Source organism: Trachymyrmex cornetzi, unplaced genomic scaffold (genome assembly GCF_001594075.2).
Source record: "Trachymyrmex cornetzi isolate Tcor2-1 unplaced genomic scaffold, Tcor1.1 scaffold65, whole genome shotgun sequence".
NCBI lineage: Eukaryota > Metazoa > Arthropoda > Insecta > Hymenoptera > Formicidae > Trachymyrmex > Trachymyrmex cornetzi.
Genome location: NW_017299970.1, coordinates 175,620 through 197,405, shown reverse-complemented (window position 1 = coordinate 197,405; position 21,786 = coordinate 175,620). Strand labels below are relative to the sequence as shown.

Genomic DNA, 21,786 nt, shown 5'->3' with positions numbered 1-21,786 from the left:
CTTAAAAGGAGACTATGTGGAAAAATAAAATTGAATTTGACCGAAAAATTACTTGTTTCTATGTTAGGCTCAAAACTTTTCAGACGACCCTCGTATATGTATATATTTATGTATATAGGGGAGAGTATAAGTTTAAATCGGACCGTGTTCCAAACAGGGCCTTTTTAATTTAAATGAATACGGTTAAGCAGATTTGCGTACTATTTATAATGAAAAGTCCTTATAAGACACCGAACGTGTAATAACAGTTTGACACAGTTCTCTGTCATAACATTCATAAAATAAACGCAAATATGTATTTTCAGCCACCGCGCGAAAATTTTTTTTAAAAAGAAAATCCTTGTAAATCATTGTTTAAAAGATGTTAAAAATTGGAAAAGTAATTGATTTAAGATAATTAAAGAGTGTAGAATTCAAAAATATTAAGCATTTTGTGATCGCTTTTGCGGTTTATTGTAAAATTTGTTCCAAAGTTCGAAAGGACCCGTGTCCAAATCGGACAGTACAGTGAATAACTAATAGGCTTGGTTGTAGTACTAGTGATCGGCTGACCAGATCTGGTCTAACCAATTAAATTAGTAAAATATCATGAGTCATCAGACTCAGATTAGTTGAATTTTATTGATTTCAATTCTAATAATATAAACAGTCAGTAATTTCTTTTTCCGAAAAAATTTTTTATCTTTGTCAAATTGCTCGTTTTTACTCAATACTAAGAAAAATATATCAAAATATTTTAAAATTCTATCTAAAAATCCGTAAAAATAGAACTTTTCGATTTAAAATAAACCAGTTTTTACATTTTCCATTATAGTTCAACACAAGTGAGAGAGATACGTCAAAATGGTCTCAAGCAAAAATGAAGAGAATTAAATGATCTTTCCAATGACACTTTCGATTTTACGATCGGATTTTATTTACGCCTTATAGAGAGCAAAAACTGCAAATAGGTCCGATTTAGACCACTCTCCCCTATGCTTAACTATAATAGTCATAATTTTATTTTATACGAAGCTATACATATATTAAATTTTTCTTTAATCATAAATCACAAAAAATATTTATCCTTTTTATTATCCTTTCTATTATCCTTTTAATTATCAACGTTAATTTTCATTAACATTTTAATCATTTATATAGGCTTTTATATTGTTTTTGTTAACATTTTACTATTCATTATCATTTTATATGATTATAGTTGTTATAATAATTTAATTTATACTTATAAAGCATACAGTTTTTCTGCTTCTTTCAGAATGAGATAGAAAATTAAATTAAATAGTTAGGAAACTTTCGTTGAAAACTTACATAATCTGCATTGTCTATTTTGATCCGCGTAAAGACTATATATTCAACTTCTTTTTTTAAATATTTAAACATATCAAATTTTCTATATTTCAAAATGTACAAAAAATAATCTATCTTTTTCAAATAAAAAGATTTGACTTCTTTTATTATTTTCAAGTCCCTCTCCTTATTAATAATATATAAATGTTTCTGTGATTCTCTTTTTTCTTATACTTTGTATCTTCTTTCATATTTTTTCTGGGTATTATACATATAAATATATTTCTATCTTAATACACATTTAGTAACAGTTAAAATATCGAATATATAATATTTAACCTTCTTTAAATCTTTCACGAGTGAAAGATATATATAAATGAAAATTAATTTCGTATCGATGTTATCTGAATTATTAATTACATGCTATTTCAAGAAACCTCAAATTTTCTACATAACTTATCTTTTATGTCGAATTGCTACATCGTTATAGAATTTCCTCGTAAGGCAATTCAATCCATATGCATCATATATTAACATATTCATATATAGATCATATATTAATACTAACTATATTTTTCATCGATTTTAGGTTTATAAGATAAATTCAGGAGTTTAATAATTTTTTAAAAGAATAATAATTGAAAGAGATAATTTAGGAACTGTTATTTTAAATTTTCAAATAACGTGTATATACAAGAAATACGTTAAAATTTAACGATCCTACATAATAAAAAAACTTAGTAAAAATTTTATACTTGTGTTAAAATATTTCTTATATTAATTTGTACATAATATTTGTGTTATTGCCTAACAGATTTATTTTCTATTAAATTAACCAAAAAATTTAAGTGAATCGTCTGGAATACGTAAAATGTGTTAAATTTAACATTTTTCAACATAGCTTATTATTAACCTGTAAGATACTAATTTTGAAATTATAATGTGTATAGAAAAATTGAATAAATTTTTATTACAGCAATAAAAATAATTGCAGCGTGGCTGCTTTAACAATAGTAATTAAAATTAAAAATGACGTATACAGGGTGGGGATAAAGTACCGGGGCATCTGAATATCATAGAAAATATAAGTATTACAGAAAAATGTTTCAGACAAAAGTTGTAGTTTTCCAAAAGATCTATTTACTAATCATATCCATTTGACCTTGCGTGGCGTCTTCAAGATCAGGTCAAGGTTAGATCAATTTTTTAAAGTGGAACATCTTATTTTTCATTGCATATTCTTATAGCAATGAAAAACACTATAATAAAATATTTTTTCATGAAATACTTTTGGAATTATAAGGCTTGAAAGTTATAATACCGCCGGCATTAGCATTACGCAAGGTGTCCCGACCGACGGCTAAAACCTCTTGAATGTCGTTCAAAATCATGTCCTGGATAACATTTGTTAAGATCAAAGTCACTGGAGATTGTTTCTTTTATTTTCATTTTTGCACTGAAAATTCATTTTTATGAAAATAAGAGAAACAATCTTCAATGACCTTGATCTTGACAAATGTTATCCAGGACATGATCTTGAACAGCGTTCAAGAGGTTTTAGCCGTCTGTCGGATAATTTGCGTAATGCTAATGTCAACTGTACTGTAACCTTCGAGCCTTATAACTCCAAAAGTATTTCATGAAAAAATATTTTATTATAGTGTTTTGGAAAGTTCTCGAGATGTGCTATAAGAATATGCAATGAAAAATAAGGTGTTCCATTTTTAAAAATTGATCTAATCTTGACCTGACCTTGAAGACGCCACGCAAGGTCAAACGGATATGATCAGTAAATAGATCTTTTGGAACCTTACAACTTTTGTCTGAAACACTTTTCTGTAATACTTATATTTTCTATGATATTCAGGTGTCCCGATACTTTTTCCCCACCCTGTATAATGTATCAAATATGTAATAAATTCTAAACTGCAAACTTTTCATTAGATTGCGTATTTGATTCATCAAATCCTCAAAGGTCAAAGAATGTAATTATGCTTAATTTTCATATACTTAATTATCTTATATCTTTTCATGCCTTTTACTGTCTTTTGCACAATGAACTTGGACTGTTAAACATCCGCAGCAAGTATTTACTTTGATCTCATTCTGCCACGACTCGTACAACGAGTCAAAAGAAAGCGCGGCTAAGTGATTAACTTTCGTCGTGCTTCATAGTAAACGAGTAAGAAATTGTAGCGTAACTTCGCGGTTTTAAATTCGCGAATTTTTATTACGCGTACCCTTCGCTGCTTATTCACTTTCTGACTGAAACGCGAGACGAAAAAAGTTCTCAAGATTATTATCGAACAAAAAAGCCAAGAGCTTCTACTTTTTTGGAGTTTTCGCCATCAGGTGTCTCGGAATATCGTTCTCCGGCGAATTCGCGTATAATTGGAAAGGAATCCCACCGCGCTTTTCTTTCGCCCTTATTCTCGAGAACTGAACGCGACATGATGGTTCCATTAATGAGAAATCTTGGAGCTTATGCATAGCGTTTTAGAGTCGTTCTTTTCTACTTTGTTTATATTCCCTGAAATGCCTGCAATATGTTCCACATTCTATGATGAGAGAATTTTATTTAGCTAAAGTAACATTTATTTGAGCACAATAAAATAAATATAAAAAATGTAAAATAATTATATATATATATATACTATATGTATGTATTGAGAGATGATTTTAAAAAATATATTGCAATGAGAGAAAACATAGATGATGATTTTGATTTAGTTACTGCATTTTGTGCAAATCTATCTTCTAATATTACTTTATCTGTAAACCCCTGACGTTTACATAATCACAAAACTAAAATCGCAAACAAATTTTATTAATAATATACTAAAGTAAAAATAATATATGTAGTTTATAATTATTTCTTTTGTTATTGCTTTCAAAGAGATGATTGCTCGTCTCTTACAATTAAGGTAGATTGTCACAATTACCTATATAACAACGTTCTGAATACTAATTAAAATGATATATCATAATCATGCAGCTACTTTATATTTAACATTCACTCACCTCGATGATGCTGATACAGATCATGAGGTAGGGCGGTCGTATCCGGAAGCTCGGCTTCCTGGATGGCAGTGGATATCTGGGCGTTGGTCTGGGCGTGACTTCATCGTCACGTATTTTTTTATAGGAGGACGTGACGATGATCGGTGATTCCGGGGAATAGGGCGAGCCGGGTCCCGAGTATGTCGCATCCGTAGAATCCGACGATATCGTCGATAAAGTCGGCGAGTTTTCCAGCAACGCTGCCTCGGCGTCCATTTTAGTATCTTAAACGAACAGAAAAAATTACGATTATTACCGCAAAATAGTACACTTTAAATAAATGTATACATTAAGAAAAATATATCTTAAATGGAGTGTGCAATACACAACGCATTATAAAGATTAAGGGCCGGTTGTTCCACTTTTTAGTAAATTTTACCTGTTAGGTAAATATGCCAATCCACGCATGTGATTGGGTAATCTTGCTTATATCGTACTTACCCGACAGGTAAAATTTACCAAAAGGGGGAACAACTGGGCCTAAACAAAATACAATAAGATAATTTAAATTTAAATGCTTGTCAAATGATTTATTTGAAAGCTTTCTAATAAGAAAGCTATTTGTAATATATCTGAAATAAATATATTTATTTAAAATACATATAGAAATATTATTCCAATATTTAACTTTGACAGTATTTGGAGTTTCTCTTAAGCCTTAAATATAATAAAAAGCACAGGCAATAGGAACAGAAAATAAGAGAGTAACCGTGAATGTTAGAATACAAGGTTTCTGATAGGTTAAAATTTTTTATTCCCTGCTTCTATTATACCTGTGTTTTTCAATGTGTTTAAAGTTTTACTTGAATGATTTATTTATATAACGATCTTGTTCTATCTTATTATTGTTTATAATATAATGTAATATAAACATTCAATCAGAATTATAGAATTTACAAAACATTCTCTAAAAAAAGACGAGACGTTGCAATATAAAGAACCTGATTTAACGTATATAGCTTTTATTTAATAATTGTATGTCTTGCGTGTAATTCCGTGTGTGTAATAGAATCAAGAAAGTATGTTACACGTGTTTTTTATCTGAAGATAAAAGAGAAAGAAAGAAAGCGAAAGCCGAAGCAGCTGAAAGTCGAGAGAATAAGACTTCAATCGTAACTTTACGAGGAGAGCTATTTATAAATTTTCTTTCATCTAACGATAATCATTGAGCCATTACACGTAGTCCTACAATCCCAGTAACGATTCTGGCTCTCACCACTGCAATGAAGTCAGTCTTTCGGCAGCTTAGTTCGCAGATATCGTCAGCTTTCGTCGGCCTCTTCCATGTGGAAGCCTGCCTCTATAATTCAGCCGCAAATCCTATAATGGCGCGAAAGACGTGTTTCGTGAAGCAATTTGCAGAACGGCGCAATTTGTATGCTTGCATACGTTACGTACGGGCACAGGTTAATCTTGAAACGATACTTCGTATTCGGAATTTGTCATGTAGGTATAAAGTGACTCGTAAACGAAATAAGGGGGAACTGAGCAGTTTTAACAAAAAGATCAAAAAGGAAAAAGTTCAGAGTCTTATAATTATATAAAATTAAGGTGTAATATAATTATTAAATAAAGATAATTTCTATTGTCAAACTATTATTATAGGACTTCACTGTTTTCATTTTGATGAGAAACGTATAAATAGTAATGACATAATTTTTTTATTACAGAGAATGGCAAAATTTAAATTTAATTTACATAATAATCAACATTATTATATATTATTATTACATAACATATTTCAAAAATATAACATATTAATGTGTGCGTGCATATACGTGTGTGTGTGTGTGCGCGCGCACGTGTGTGTAATATATATTAACACAATTAGTTCGGCTAATTTATTATTACTTCTGTAATATATACATACACTGAGAAACCCATTTAGTTGAATCAATTAATTTCTTGTTTGGATATGGGCAAACAAATCCTTGGTTGATACAATAAAATAATTTAGTTCAAGCCAAACACTTGGTTATTGTAAACAACTTTATCAGATGTCAACGTCTACCAGAAACAAGTGAAATGTTACAATAACCAAATGCTTTGCTTCAACTAAATTATTTTGTTGCATCGATTAATTTCTTGTTTGGATATGGGCAAACAAATCCTTGGTTGATTCAACTAAATGGGTTTCTCAGTGTAGTATCACTATCTCTACAGTGACCATTAATTAATTTTCTAGGTAAACAATTCTTGATGATACTACCATGATTATTCTTCTTTATAGCATAGATACCTCAAATCATTCATACAATATGTTATAGATACTTTAATAATTGTCTATGTAAACATTACAGTTTATTACAATTTTTTTTATTTCAGCAACTTTGTTATTCTCGAAATAATTAAGAATCAGTTTACAATAATTGTCTACTAATTCTGTCTCCTGATGAGGACACTTGATAATCGTTTCGGTTTTCTCATAATTTCGATTGTTTATAGTCATTGTTTAACAAGAATTTTGGTACTTATACTTTCAATATTTGCGAATTTTAACAAATTATGCATTTTCGAGATGAACGTGCAGATTCAAGATAGGTAGAAGGAAGTGCTATTGAATCCAGATCTGGTACGTTGGTCGTATGTTCTTCTTGTACTTCATCTGAATATTTGTCTGGTGCTTCGTATAAATGTTCTTCTGAGACATCCGAAGACAGTTTCCATTCTGACTGAGGTTTGTAAGACAAAAAAGCGATTACATATAGCTGGTTATATATAGCTCGCTTTATATTATCCAGGTATACGGCCGCGTCATTCAAATATGCTTGATGTCTACGCAATTTGCTGGATAATAGTGGTGACTTGCGTCGTGGTACTTCGATTATATACGGAATAGGATCCGCATATAATTCTGAACTGTCCACATCGACCGCATCATCCAAATGTATTTGATGTTTATGCAATTTACTTGATGATCGAGGCTTATGTCGTGATGCGTCGATTACATGCGGTGGCATTGATGGCGGAACGGAGTCCGTGTCTTCCGAACTGATGATTATATCGTCCGAATGTTTCATATACTTTCTTTGTGATGTTGGAAATTTTGCGGCTAGCGAAATTTCGCAATGCAGTTGAATCACCATTAACAATAGAACAGCTCGAATCACACATTGGAATCTCCTCATGATTGTTAAATGTCAAGAGAAATTTCGTCAAAAGAGATATGGACCAAGCCACTGATGGTTGCCACTACGTTCTGCTCCGACTTGTTAAGACTTGCTTCCTTAAATCGAGAAGCGAATCGTAAAAGATAATCGAATTCATAAAAGCACTGTTGAAACGCGATATCAGCTACATAATACCTATGAACGTTTCTGTATATGATTGGCCGCGTACAATTACCAACAGCGTAATTTCGCACTTGAATGTACGTTGATTCATTTCACGCTAACGTTATCTCATCAACGCTTTATTAGATGGCGGTTTAAGAGTTAATTCTTTTATTATTAACAGCCCATTTCATTGTCCGACAATCAGTTTCCGGCCCACCAACAATACACTTTCAGATCATTCGCATATATTAGATTCTGGATAGCTGTAACTTTTCGCATACGAATGCAAAACATGAAACCGAGAAGTTATTTTGAATAACAAGCATAAATATCTAATACTATAATACATATGATTTTCACTCTTTTCGACATAATTCTAAATAATTAAAATAAGCTTTATGTTATAATTGCAATTATAACAATAATACAAAAATAGAATATGTTCATGTTTGTGAAACTGTGATACATAAAGAGAATGTTTGGAGTTACAGAGTAATGCTCGTATTTGTCAGGATTAATTCTTCGGAACTATATTCCACAATCAAACTAAAGCCACCTAGTCAACTACTCCCATAGCCTGACCGGCTTAAAACTCGATCTCACGCGTTCTAGACCGAAACGGGCGAAGAGCGGGGCACCAACGGGAAGAACAGCATCACACCGAAATCGCTGGTTTTCGTGGGTATCCGCTAGTTTCGCGGTGTGGCACACCGGGGCTGAAACTCGGCGAACCAACAATTCAACGGCAAATTCTAGGGTGACCCGAAAACGCGAACCGAACAAAGAGCGTTGACGGTCGAACAAAGAGATCACGAGAAGCGAGCCAACAGAAAAGCAGAAGGAGCCACAAGTTCTCTCACCCTCCGCTCTTCTTGGCGGCCCGGTCGACAAACATATCGTTCTTATCTGTCTCTTCTATCAGTACCACTTCATTTCTCTATTTCTCGAACGGATTCATTTGCCAGTGTACCGCAATTCCAAATGCACGCGTAATGTCTATGCACGGTGTCGGGCGAATAATGCATAACTATATTCGCGTAGTTCGCGTCGCGCCATAAATGCCTGCAAGCTCGTTGGCGCTCATTAACTTTAGAATGTTCCTCTTGAGGCCCCATTGCTTTTTCATACAGCACTCTCTGTAGTTTGAGTTTAATTTTAGCTCGTGTTTAACTCTCATTCAAATAATCCTTAATTATAAAATACATAAAATAATTAAAATATAGGATAAGAATAATAACCTTTCTTTTCTTTTTCTTTTAAATAATTTTTCTAAAATTCTTAATTATAATATCTAAATTATATTTCTGGAAACTATTCTCTTATTTTTAATTTTGTATCCCTTCATTATAAGATTGTGCACAAAATTTTTGGTACAAGACGATAGTCGCATCATCTTTTCTCGATCTATATCTTCTTTTCTTCCGTGAGGCAGAGTCGTGCTCGAGCCAACTGCATTATGCTCGGTGCCGCTTCTGGCAAGGGTATTATTAGCTCTTCGCATTATTGTCTTGGATTAACTCACCCACGTAAAAAGCTGTAATTTCTAGTTAACTCGCGCGCATGTTTTTTCTGTAGTTACCCAAGTGATAATAAGTATGAATCTAAATTTGCGGTAATATCGTTGTGCGATGTCAGAAAGTTTGTACATAATTCCTTATTAAATATTGTATAATTAAAACCCAAATTACCCCTTCTTTCATTTAGTAGAAGATTTCATTAATGAAACGATAAATTGTGCTTGTCTACAATATTATTATGCATGTCTACAATATTTTCATATTTCTCTCGAAAATATTAAAGTCACGTTCCAGCGCATGAATTTTAAGGCTCATATTTTTTAACCTTTCTGTAATTTTCTTTTTACATAGTTGGAAAATTTGTGTTAAATTTAACACATTTCACTAAACAGTCCACTTAAACTTTTGTGTTAATGTAACGCAAGAGGAATATGTTAGAAAGTAACACAAACAATATATGTAAAAATTAATACAAAAAACACAATATTGACGCAATTTGTAAGTAATTATATTTCTTCGTTAAAATTAACATTTATAATATGTTAAAACATATTTTATTCATTAATTCATTTATTTTAGAATTTACGTTTTAAAAAACATTATTTTTATGTTATTTGTTCACTTACTCACAAATTGTACTATTTTAACCCTAATAAATATTGAATATCAATTTAACACAAAATATTCCAATAATATAATTTACATTATGTTAAATACAAAATTTTTTTACTGTGTAAAATATTCCAAGCAAGAATGGATTAAACCCATAATTTACAACACTTTACAATCTCTCTCATATCTGAAATAAATCTCTTATAAATTATTATTCTTTTTATTAGATTTTAATCTTGTAAGTCTACGACTGCTATTTTTACAAACAAGGAAGAGAATTTAATTAAGGGATATTGTTTTATTTCAAACGGTGCAATCGGTACTCGATATAAACATTCTTGTGCATGAAATGTATTATTTGTATTCGCCTTTGAGGCTTTTGGCGAAGATTATTCGCCTGTTATTCAGGAAGGGCACAAACGAGCCGAAAGCGCAGAGCGAAGCCGCACGGAAGCGGAAGCGCACGGTGCACTTTCGACCGCAGATCAATGAACGTTCGTTCGTGGTTAGCTGGCTGCATTGCACGCGTGTGGCGAATAAGCGAGCGAACAAGCGTGCATGCGTGCGTGCGTGTGTGCGTGCGTGCGTGCGTGCGTGCATTCGTAAAATCTACGGCGGCCGTATTTCGCGCTACGGCGGAATGGGCATGGCGCGAGAACGACGCCATCGTAAATGGCGATTCGCCGCTGTATAATTCAGAAATATCAATTCTACGCGAACGTGGACATAGATCGTTGCTCTAGCACGGCGGCATTAACTCTTTGTTCTCCGTTGTGGATGTTTGCGTTGGTCCTACGCTTCCGCCGTTTCGTTAAATTTACGTCATGGTATTACGCGGAGATGCAACATAGGATAAGGTTACATACATTAACCAGATAATTTTGATAATTATATGTATACTACGAACTTTTACACTTGAAATATAAAATCGTGATTAACTTACGTTTTATATCAACGAGATAGCCATGATCATTTGCCGATAAACTTGTGAATGATTTCTTCAAAATCTTATATAATTAAGTATATGCGGGTGTACACACACACACACACACACACACACACACAATTGCCTTTGATATATCTTTAAAATCTTTAAATATCTTAAAAATATTTTACTTTCGTATATACAAATGTTATTAATAATAATAAAAATTAATCGTATGTGTGTAATTTACATTTTTATTAAATATTAATACTTTTGAGAGTTTAATTTTCATAAATAATGCGCTAACGTGAAATGATGAGACGACAAGGTGAAACTACACGTAACCGCAATGTGTTGTCCATTTTAACATTTTCGAACGTGCGAAAATTCGCATTAACGCGCGCAATTTGGATCTGAAGTATTTTCACGGCAGAGAGAAACATTACAGTTTCGCAAGTTGCACCATGCGGCGGACGTTAATCGCTGATGAAACTTCGACTTCATCGGAATACGCGCGGGATCTGGATCCTGGGTACGGCTTAATGAAGCATTGACGTGTCCGGCAAAACCGTGTACCTGTCCGCGTGTAATTAACGTAACGCCGGCATCGGTCCGTGGGCCACGCAAATCAAGCGGTACGCTGAGAGCGAACCCGAGCGAACCCGAAGCCGTAATTAGAGGCTCTCGCGGCGCAAAGAACAATGGAGTAGGTGTGTTCGCGTTATCTCCGTACCTGTCGATATTTGTGGCTGCCCAAGACGCGGCTCGAATATCGATGGGCTTGGATGACCTGGGTGGAACATATGAAACTTCCGGAATTATCGTTCATGCATAACGAAGAAGAAATTCTGGTATAGTCTATCATATTTAACAAACTCTTAGGACATATTTACAGAATTATTTATTCTTATCTTGCATTTGGGAGGCAATCTGTATAATTCTTATCATTATTATTTTAATGTAATATTAATAATGTTCGTACAACATGTCTGAGAATATCTTTAGTTTTTTATGTATAAGGAACAGGGACCCGGACCGAAAGGTTTTTTTCGAATAGGTTCCAGTTCCGGTTTAATAAAATATCAAATAAATGTTCCGATTATAAATTATGTGTAAAAATTATGGGTTTTTAACGGTTTTTTTCGGTTCTATTTACTCGCTTTATTTTGTTTATTCTTTAAATTTGTTCTTTGATCACGTAACTCTGAATAAAAATTACGTAAACATTATTTTAGGCATATTTCTCTCAATCCTTTCTTACAACTTATTTGATTCTTATGGATAGCTCTCACTTATTACATAAAGTCTACATATGTATTCTTGAATTTTATGACTTAGAATAAATTCTTCAACATGTTGGTAAGGAAGATCTAAATAAAAGAAATGCTAGTATCTTAAAAAAAGTTTACATTATATACATATTATATGTCCCGCCAGATTTCTTATATCATATGAAGTATTGGAGGTATTTACATTCTGGTTATTAAGAGAGCTGGCGATGGTAATACTGGATTAAACACTGGCGATTTGAATGAAGGAACGGGCAAAACAAAGATTAAGAACAAGAATAAACATTAAAAATTAAGAACTGAAAAAAGAACCGAAAAAGATCCGAGAAAAACCATAAAATTTTACCTATTCGGTTACTGTTTCGGTATTATAAACTGTACAAAATTTGGATACGGTTTCGGTTCCGATTTCGGTTTGGTCCGGAACCCTGAAAAGGAATATATTTTACGTAAATAAAGTTATTGCCTTAATTTATAAATATATATACATATATAAATTATATTATATTGTGTAATACAATGTAATATAATTATGATATAATATGAAAATATACACAGTAAAAAATCGTGCGTCCATATGTAGAATTTTTCTTGTGTTACCACATTTTGATTATTACTTCAATGTAAAATCAACATACAACTAATATATTATTATTTTTGTAACATTTTGATGTGTTAGAGTCATGTCACCTTTCTAACTTAACAATTGCGTATGTCAATTAAAAATGGAATATTATTTTGAGTGTTTTTAACACAATTGTTTCAATTAATCTATATATCTCAAAGTCAATTTAACATCTAAGAATTTTTTCATTCACGTTATACGAACAAAAATGTTTTATTAACATTTTCTTACGAGTTATCGCAACTACTCTTCTATGTACTCTACTTATTTTATATGTTAGTTTTAAATCATCCCTAAAGTCAAAATAACAAATATAAATGTAAAGTATTGTGTCAATTATTTAACATTACTAGTTCGTTAATAAATAACACAAGAGGAATGAGTTACTTTAACTTAAAATTTAGAGTGGATCTCCTGGGACATGTAAAAAATGTTAAAATTAACATTTTCTTTTTTACTGTGTATGTATAAAAAATTTGGACTTTTAAGATATTCATGTATATTTTACATCTCTTGTTTGTTTTAATACAGATTGTATAGTGAACCTTAATCAATAAAGTCTAATTAGTAATAATTAGACTTTATTGATTAAGGTTCACTATACAATCTGTATTAACAGATAAAGGGTTTAACAGATAATAATGGCAGATCGAATTTCTCCTTTTTTGACCAATATTTAGTAGCAACAAAAGAATGACAGATCAATGGAAACATATTTATCCTGCTCGGCTAAAGCTGAAGTGTAATTATTGACAGAGAGATAGAATCAGAATTTAATTAATCTATCACATCGTGCCACATCACGAAGATAATACTGATTAATTAATTAGCATTGTTGACGATTGTCATTCGTATCTATAATGATTCTGATGCTAAATAGTGCATAGATGCACAGAAGTAATTAAATCATGCGACATTACTCAATACAATGTCATTAATTGCAATCAAAAAATAACTTCTATCTAATTCTTCTACCTAAATTAATAAATATACATATTATTATAAAATGATAATAATAAATATGCATCGTGTATTTGATATTAACTAATATTATGAAATTATTCGCATCTGATGTCTTACATACATATATATACGTATGTTTTTTCAATAAACTGAGACACAAGACATGTTCTGCACAAGAGAAATATTTGAGTACTCGTTAACAGGGATAATGCGACTTCCTTTCGAAAGTTTGCGACGTCGAAAGTTTCGCGAGGGACCAATCTACGTCATTAATTATTCCACGATAGCGTGAATACCTACGATTGGCTCATTAATTTTCAGCGACGTCATATCGACTTTCTGTCGAGAAGCCTTGATATCCCAAAATCCCGGCGACGTTACCGATCGTAGCGTGAGTGAACGTGTGTCAAAACGCCGCGGTGCTGTCTGGCCGGCCACAAATCAAAATTGCAACCGTGTGTGCGTTGTCTGAATGATCCCCGAATTTACCATGACCATGCAACGTTGTTTGGAGGAAAAACGGCGCAAAATGATCGATTGTTTTAAGGTAGAGGTACCTAACGAGGATAACGTCGCTGCCGTCATCGCGCGGAAAAATTTGCGGGAATTTTCGGAAAGTTCGTGATCTCTTTTTCTCTCGCTCTCAGAACCAACGGAAATTGCTACATGTACGTCACGCGATATTACGAAATCACGGTATCGTGCGATATATACTGCCTGTGTGCCCAGGCGCTGCCGCGCGGGCCACCTCAATCTCGCGGTGTCAAAATAAAATTTGAAATATTATAAAGCCTCGGATGTGAAACGGGCGCGAATAAAAATTGCACGAGGACACGCGGAATAATTTTGTCATTTTACGGAGATGCTCGAAATGTGCGTCCGTGGTGTACCTTGACATTTTCGCAACAAATCGAGAGAATCGAGAGATGCGGTGACAATGTAAATACCGCGTTAAATTTGTTGAAACTGAATGGAGTCAAATCTAAATCGGAATGTATTAACCCTCTGTTTTGTATTCAAATAAATAAAGATCATGATATTTTAATGTTGCCGCTTATATTTTATCAATTATTTTCTTTTATGTTGTTCTAACTTCATTTTCTCTTATTATTTCTTATTTTAGTTGTAGATGGTTGATAAAACATGATTGTAAAGTACAGATAATTAACTGTGTATATTTTAAGAGAAATCAAATATCAATTCATATAATTCTTTTTCTTTCACTAAAACTGTAATTATTTATTAAATGATAAACTATGAATATTATCTTTAATTTGAAATTCAGTTTAAGATACCTATAGACAAGACATATATATATATATATATATATATATATATATATTACATATCTTTTAATAAAAATAATATACTATATGTTTCAAATTGATAACAAAAATAGCGAAACACGTAACTTTAGACGAAATAGCACAAAACAACAGTCAAAGAATTATTTTAAACGCAAATTATAAATTATTATTACATCTCTCTTTTTTAAAAATATGCATATAATTTTGATTGTAATCTTTTAAATATTTAAGCCGAAGCATCTTCATTGAAGTCTAACGAAATTTAAAATCGCTGAACGCATAACTGTAAAATGGCGTCAAAGCTACATCCTTTGTCGTTCTGCTTACGTGAACACTTCAAAAGTAATTGTCTTTGAAGCGAGGTTTAATTGCATTAAATCAATTTGGTAGAAAAAATTATTCACGTCACAAATTCCCTTAAATCGCTAATAACGCTCTGATATAGTAAATTTCATACGTTAAATACACTTTAAAAGTTTTTTGAAAAGTTATGTTTAAATGAGAAAAAATAAAGAGATATTGATATATAAAATTGAATATATTAATTAAAATATAAGTCCCTCGTGGTATAATCGGTAATTAAATTATTTTAATTAAAATACAACCAAAATGTTACAATAACGTATAAAATATAATTATAGTAACATAAAATTGAACATAAAATGATATTGATAGATTATAAAAAAAAAAATAAAAAATATAAATTATTTTTCTTTCGGTCAACAAAATTAAAATGTAATTGTGCGGTTATGTGTATATTTATATGTTGATAAATAAATCATATAAAATCACGTATCAATTTTATAACAAAATGATAGACTAATACTACAATGCAGTTCTTATGTTAGAGCTAAAATGAAATAGTGTTACACCACACATCTTTACGTTCATACTGGTTCCGTTGTAATTTTCCTGCACTGTCAAAGATATTACAGAAGGTAACTCTCGCTGCTGCATCTGCAGAAATTTATTAAACATATTTCTCCGTCTACGAGAGTATGTAAGATGCTATTTCGGCATGAGGCGTAAATTATTCAGCAAATCGCTGAAGAATAATTTAACGCGTACCGCTACGCCGACGTACACGGGAATAAATTACATTTCTGCGCTGTTTGCGTGCTATCTGTTTAATTAAAACGCCTTCAAACTCGAGCAGACTGTGTGAAATGTAATGATCAAAATTCTTAATATAAATTTCGTTAATTTGCGTGAACCGAACTTGATAACAAAGCATAATCAATTATTCTATCTCTGAATTTCAATTAAATGCATTGTTGCTTTTCAACAAATTGAATTTTAACAGCTAATTGTAATCGATCATTCAAAATATTGATGTACATTCTTACGTAATCTTTTAAACACTCACAAAAATATTGTATATAAACATATTTTGCATTTAAAATGCATCGTTTATTTGTAAAATTATATAAATTCATAACTTATTATTCTTACTACCAATTGACATAATTCTTTAATGTTGTTAAGGGGTATATAATGTATCACTATGTTATGCAATATAATTCTTTATTTTTTATTAAGATTAGTTAATTTTATAGAAAATGACAATAAATATTTTTAAGATAAATAATAAATATTCCAAAATTTATGAAATTAATTTTAATTTTATACTATAAGTAAATGTGTAATATTTAATAAATATTTAATAAATATATACTGTATCAAAGATATATTTTGTTAATGCATTAATATTTATATTGAAATACTTTTTTTATTTATATTAAAATAGAACATTTCAATAATCATAACATCTTCAATAAATCTCATCTGTAGATTCTTACGAGACATGCATGTAATATGCAGTTTTATACTATGTCATAGAATAATTTATCGTTATGAACGAACTGTCGAAGTTCAATCGTTAACAATTTTACGACGTCAAGCTGTATCGCAATACCATTGACTTTATTTTCTCTCAGAAACGTAGCGTGAAATGCATGGGTTGTGTTTTTTTTAAGATAACGTAGAGTGTACAAAGTTTATGTTAAATGTCTGGATGAAAAATCCTGATTTGTACAAGCATTACATTGTTACAGCATTCCAGTTTTTTATAAAAATGTATTTCACAAATGTAATTATATCTGATTGTTATAGATTACAGTCAAATTTATTCATATGATTTATACACTAGCACTTCTCTAATTTACTTTTTCTCTTGCACTGCTTTCCTAGTACTTTACATTTGTTATGTAAACGTATTACGTACTTTCATTTTTCATATTGAAAAATAGAAAATTATTTTCTTGTCATGAGCATCGTCTATTAAGTAACAGATTTATATAATTATTGTAAACTCAATAAAAAAAAAACTAATAATATCTGTATCGAGTAGCACAATTCATTAACGAGATTGATTAAAGATTGGCGTGCATTGGGGATATATTGAGTCAATATTACAACAATAAATTGTGCTAGGAGTAAAGATCTTTAATAACTTCTGCGTTAATCTTAAGTTCTTTTCGTCGTTTATTAACTCACAAATTAACTTAAGAACGAAAATACGCACATATTCCTAAATTAGTAACCTTCCCACAATAACAAATTATTTTAAGCTGCTACAGGTGTAACTTTAAGATAACATGCAAATATTTCCCTTTTCGTCGTAACAAGTTCCTTGGATTCTACATGTTCATTAATCGCTACTTTTGCATAAAATAGCTCTTCCGACGTTTATAGAGTTACACTATGCTCGCCTTGAGGTTAACCTACGCATAATTGTAGATTGAAATTACATGAAGTACATGCACTAGCATTATACTCCTTAAGCTGTTTTAAATGAGTTAAATCTACAAAAGGAAAAGTCATTATATTCACACAATATTTAAAGCACACAGCTTCGTTGAAAGAATAAAATAATTGCACGGCGGCTAAGAAATCGTTTAGCGTGTTATTCATCGTTTCGCTTGTCGACAGAAGAACACGTTCAAGTGTCTTTCTCAATGCATTCCTGCTCTCGTACCGCTTAATCAGCTCTCTATTCCGTTCCTTCTACTCTAATTGAATCGTTTCATTAAACTAAAACACTTAAATCTCACTTAAAATTAAAATTTGTGTAATTAAAATTACTAAAACTAGCGAATTGTTCAAAGAATTAAAAATGAGATTGGAGATTAATTAATTAATTCTTTTTATATATATCTCTTATATTACAACATAAAATATGACTTAATTTCTTAATCCCTCGGTGTCACATTACGGGAATGACACACTTGGGTATGGCGTATCTAGTCCAATTCAATTATAATTTTCATAAAAATGGATTCTACATTTTTTTTGAAACGTCAGATATTAAGGAACATAACGATACCAAACAAATGTAGGATAACTCCGGTATATACGCCGCACCTATCAAAAACTTAATTTATTTAGTATTATTTACTGTGTTTATATTAAACGAACTATATCAGTAAAAACTTTATATTGTCTACTACTATGAAAAAAATATTAGAAATCCGAAATATTTATTTTTCATATTAAAAAAATAAACTTTTTGAAACCCTTGCATTTTTGCCGTATATCCCATGGGGGTGGGATATGGCCACTCATAGGGGAGGGGAGGAGGGGTATGACTCATGACAAATTTACAAATAATGCATATAAATAAGACGTATAATGACACAATAACTTATAAAATGTGTTTATAAAGTTTTATTAAGGAATAAGAATGGTAAATATGTATATAAAGTAATAAATAATAATTACAATCTTCCTACATATATTACAAGTGTTATGACATGAGGTATATATTTCATATAATGCGTTTATTGTAATTGACACTGAATTCAATCTGCGCACTTTGTTTACTTTGGCATAAATCCCGTTCGCTAAAAATGCCGTATATCCCAAACAGGTGGGATATACAAGACAACAAACTAAACAAAGAATACGAAAGTAAAGCACTTGTATTTTGCTGCACAACATGCTTTACACTATTCCACTACACGTATGTATCACGAAATAATCATTAAGTCTTTTACGCCTACAGTAATCATTTTATATAGATTATAATTTATGATGACGTTACTTATTACAGTGACACAAATCCATTCAAGTCACAATAATTTTATTAATATTAACAGTAAGAAGCTGAAAAATCATAACACAAAACTAATATAACATAAAGGCATGTGACAGAGTAGTTGCGAGAAAATTACCCCTATTTCTTCTATTTTTTCTAACTTCTACGGCGTAAATCCCAGCGCGGCGTATTTGCCAGAGTTACCCTTATGTATTTCTAATTATGAAAAGTTATAAGCAATGGAAAAAGCATTGGAAAAGTATTGAAAAAAGTGGTACTGAAGGATTAATAATTGTTTAAAAAAGTGATTCTAAATTTGTTAACAAATTACAGAGATAGACTATAAACGTGAAATGCCATATTATCATGATTAATAAAATCAGAGTTAACAGAAAAAATATAAATATCTAAGAAACATTTCAAACATCAGACAGACGTGTCTCAAATATCTTTCGGGCTGTTTGATTCGTGTACTCTTTTTATGTTCCATTTTTCACAAGAGCGTTGGAAGCACGAGCGATTCGGAGCTTTCGCCCGACATGCTAGAGTCGTGATATTCGAAAATTCATGCGTTCACTGGAAGAGAAGTTTGCCGAGAGTGACTATCGTCTACGACGATTTAGAACGGAAACTCCACCCAAGCCAAGTCATGGAATCCACCCGTGAAGAAGCTTGACAAACGTCTGTCGAGGACGAAGCGATTAATTATGAAATTCAACTATGTTCGCGAGCACACGGAAGATACATGTCTCGATTACGGTGCTGTTTCAAATAGTTCTCGGTCTACATCGGTATTATAGCGTCTGACAGTGTTATGTGAAATTACAGTGACTGTCTCCGTGTTTTCTGGTTCATGGCGCACGAGAACGTGATTACATTCGATCCGTTATCGTTGTTGCAATAGCAAGTTCCTTAGTGTCTGGACTAATTTGTTTTTTTTTTGTTCAAAGACGAATGCGCTTTAAGTTATTTGGCGAAAAAATTTTTTTCTTTGTATGTAAGTTTTATATGTTGTTCTTTTCCTCTTCTTTACATCTATGTTGTAGAACAAAATACAAGTTTTTAATTCATAACAATTATATTTTATAAAAATATGATGTCTTCTTTGATATTCAAAAAAAAAAACTGTGAGTAAAGAAAAGTAAACACTTATATATTATTTATGCTGTATTATTTGACTCAGGATGGAAATTCCATTGTATCAACTATAATTTTAGAAAAATTACTCGGAAATAATTTCATTAAGCCTTTTATGGAAGAGAATTTAAGAATAAAAAAAAAAGCACTTTAGATGTCGAGTTAGCGTTCTATTTTATATACCAACGCGTCATATCCAAACGCGAACAACGATGTCTTCTCCGGCTTGTAAACAAACGACCGAGTACTCGATAGTGTAAACGCGATAAGAAAATATTGAATTTGGCCGCCGGTCTTAAAAAGGAGTTGGAAGGCATTGACGACCCTAGAAACGGAAATACCATAAGAAAGCTTCCAGATCCGTGGAAGAACAGGAGTAAACACGTAAATCGCTCCATGATATTTCAAGACGATTTTTCACGGTGTGTTCCTGCGTTTCCGAGATTTACTTAAATGAATTCTCATGAATTTTACAACTGAGAAGGCAGGTTATAAGTAGGCTTATAAGGAATCATTGTCGTCTCGAGATACGAAGGCCTGTGGTGCACGTCCGCTTGTGAAATCGAATTGGTCCTGGTAGAAAGTTTCAGTCGTTTAAAACAACTAACTTAATAGAATTCCGCTATAAAGCCCGACAGAAAAGAATTAAAATTTGCGCGTTTTCTTTCTTTGCAGCATTAATACACGAATTCTTCTTTTTAATATTTTGTCTCATTCTGTCTTTTCGTTTTAAATATTTAAATTTCTACAAACGGTATCATTAAAAATAAAAAGAAATTTTTTAATGTAAATTTTTTTTGGAGAAATATCCCAATTTTGTATAATTCAATTCATTAGTTAAAAAAAAATCTTGCTGTTTACAACGCAGTTTTCTGCTGTTAAAAAGAAAGATATCTTCCATATAAGCGAAGCACGTGATATTAAACAAATAAAATTTACGTTAATAACGACTTTTAGTACATATTTGTCTATGTACACGGAAAGAATGGTTTTGCTAAATTACTTAAAAATTTAACTAGATACAAATTTGAAAATAATTTTGTTGGGTTATTAAAATAACTATATAAAACGTGCTCAAACTGTTTGCTAGAGTATCAAAATTCTTTGCAGCACTGCTCATCTTGAATTTCTTACGTAATTATTTTGACATTCTGACAAAAATACTTAAATTGTTTTCAGATTTGTATCTACAAACATTTATTCTATTTTAAAAAATATTTAAATTTTTTAATATTTCAGCAAAATCATTCTTTGCATGAATGTAAAATTTCAAATATTTATAATAGAAATAATATTCCTAATATAATAACTTAATGATATCGGACAATGCCTAAAAAACGATTGGTTTCTGTTTTAACCGCAATTCTTTCTCTTTTAGATATTCTCAAGAATATAAAGAAGTAACAATGATAAATTACAAATTAATATAAAAACTAATAAGTTTTTACAAACTCCTTTAATTAAAATAATAAATAAAACCATAAAATATATATTACAGGCAATAGGAGTCGACGCTGGTTATCAGTTAGCGCAATTTTTCTTAATACACTAAATATATAAACCTTAACTTTGATAAAGAAGTAAGTAAAAAGTCTGTAAATGCTACATCAATGGAATGGATCCTAGTTCGCATTTCGGCAGAACGGCACCGGTCAAAAGGCCTTATTTACACAAGCAGTCGACCAGCACTGGCAGAAGTAGTATAAGCAGCAAAGAGAAGCAGCAAGGAGTGAGTGACTTGACATCCGGATCC

At 31.4% G+C, this 21,786-nt stretch overlaps 1 protein-coding gene across 3 annotated transcripts in view; it reads right to left on the bottom strand.

The window, feature by feature from the left end:
* rho-6 (serine protease rhomboid 6) overlaps window positions 1-21,786 on the bottom strand; it is a 132,534-nt gene that overhangs the window by 13,610 nt on the left and 97,138 nt on the right. For 2 of the 3 annotated variants that reach the window (XM_018516853.1, XM_018516854.1), the window contains exon 3: window positions 4,309-4,571. In XM_018516853.1, coding sequence (XP_018372355.1) covers window positions 4,309-4,563 — 255 coding nt within the window. In that variant the 5' untranslated portion in view covers window positions 4,564-4,571. Of the gene's footprint in view, window positions 1-4,308; window positions 4,572-5,563; window positions 5,847-21,786 lie in introns of those variants that run through there. The other variant, XM_018516855.1, reaches the window with a different exon arrangement.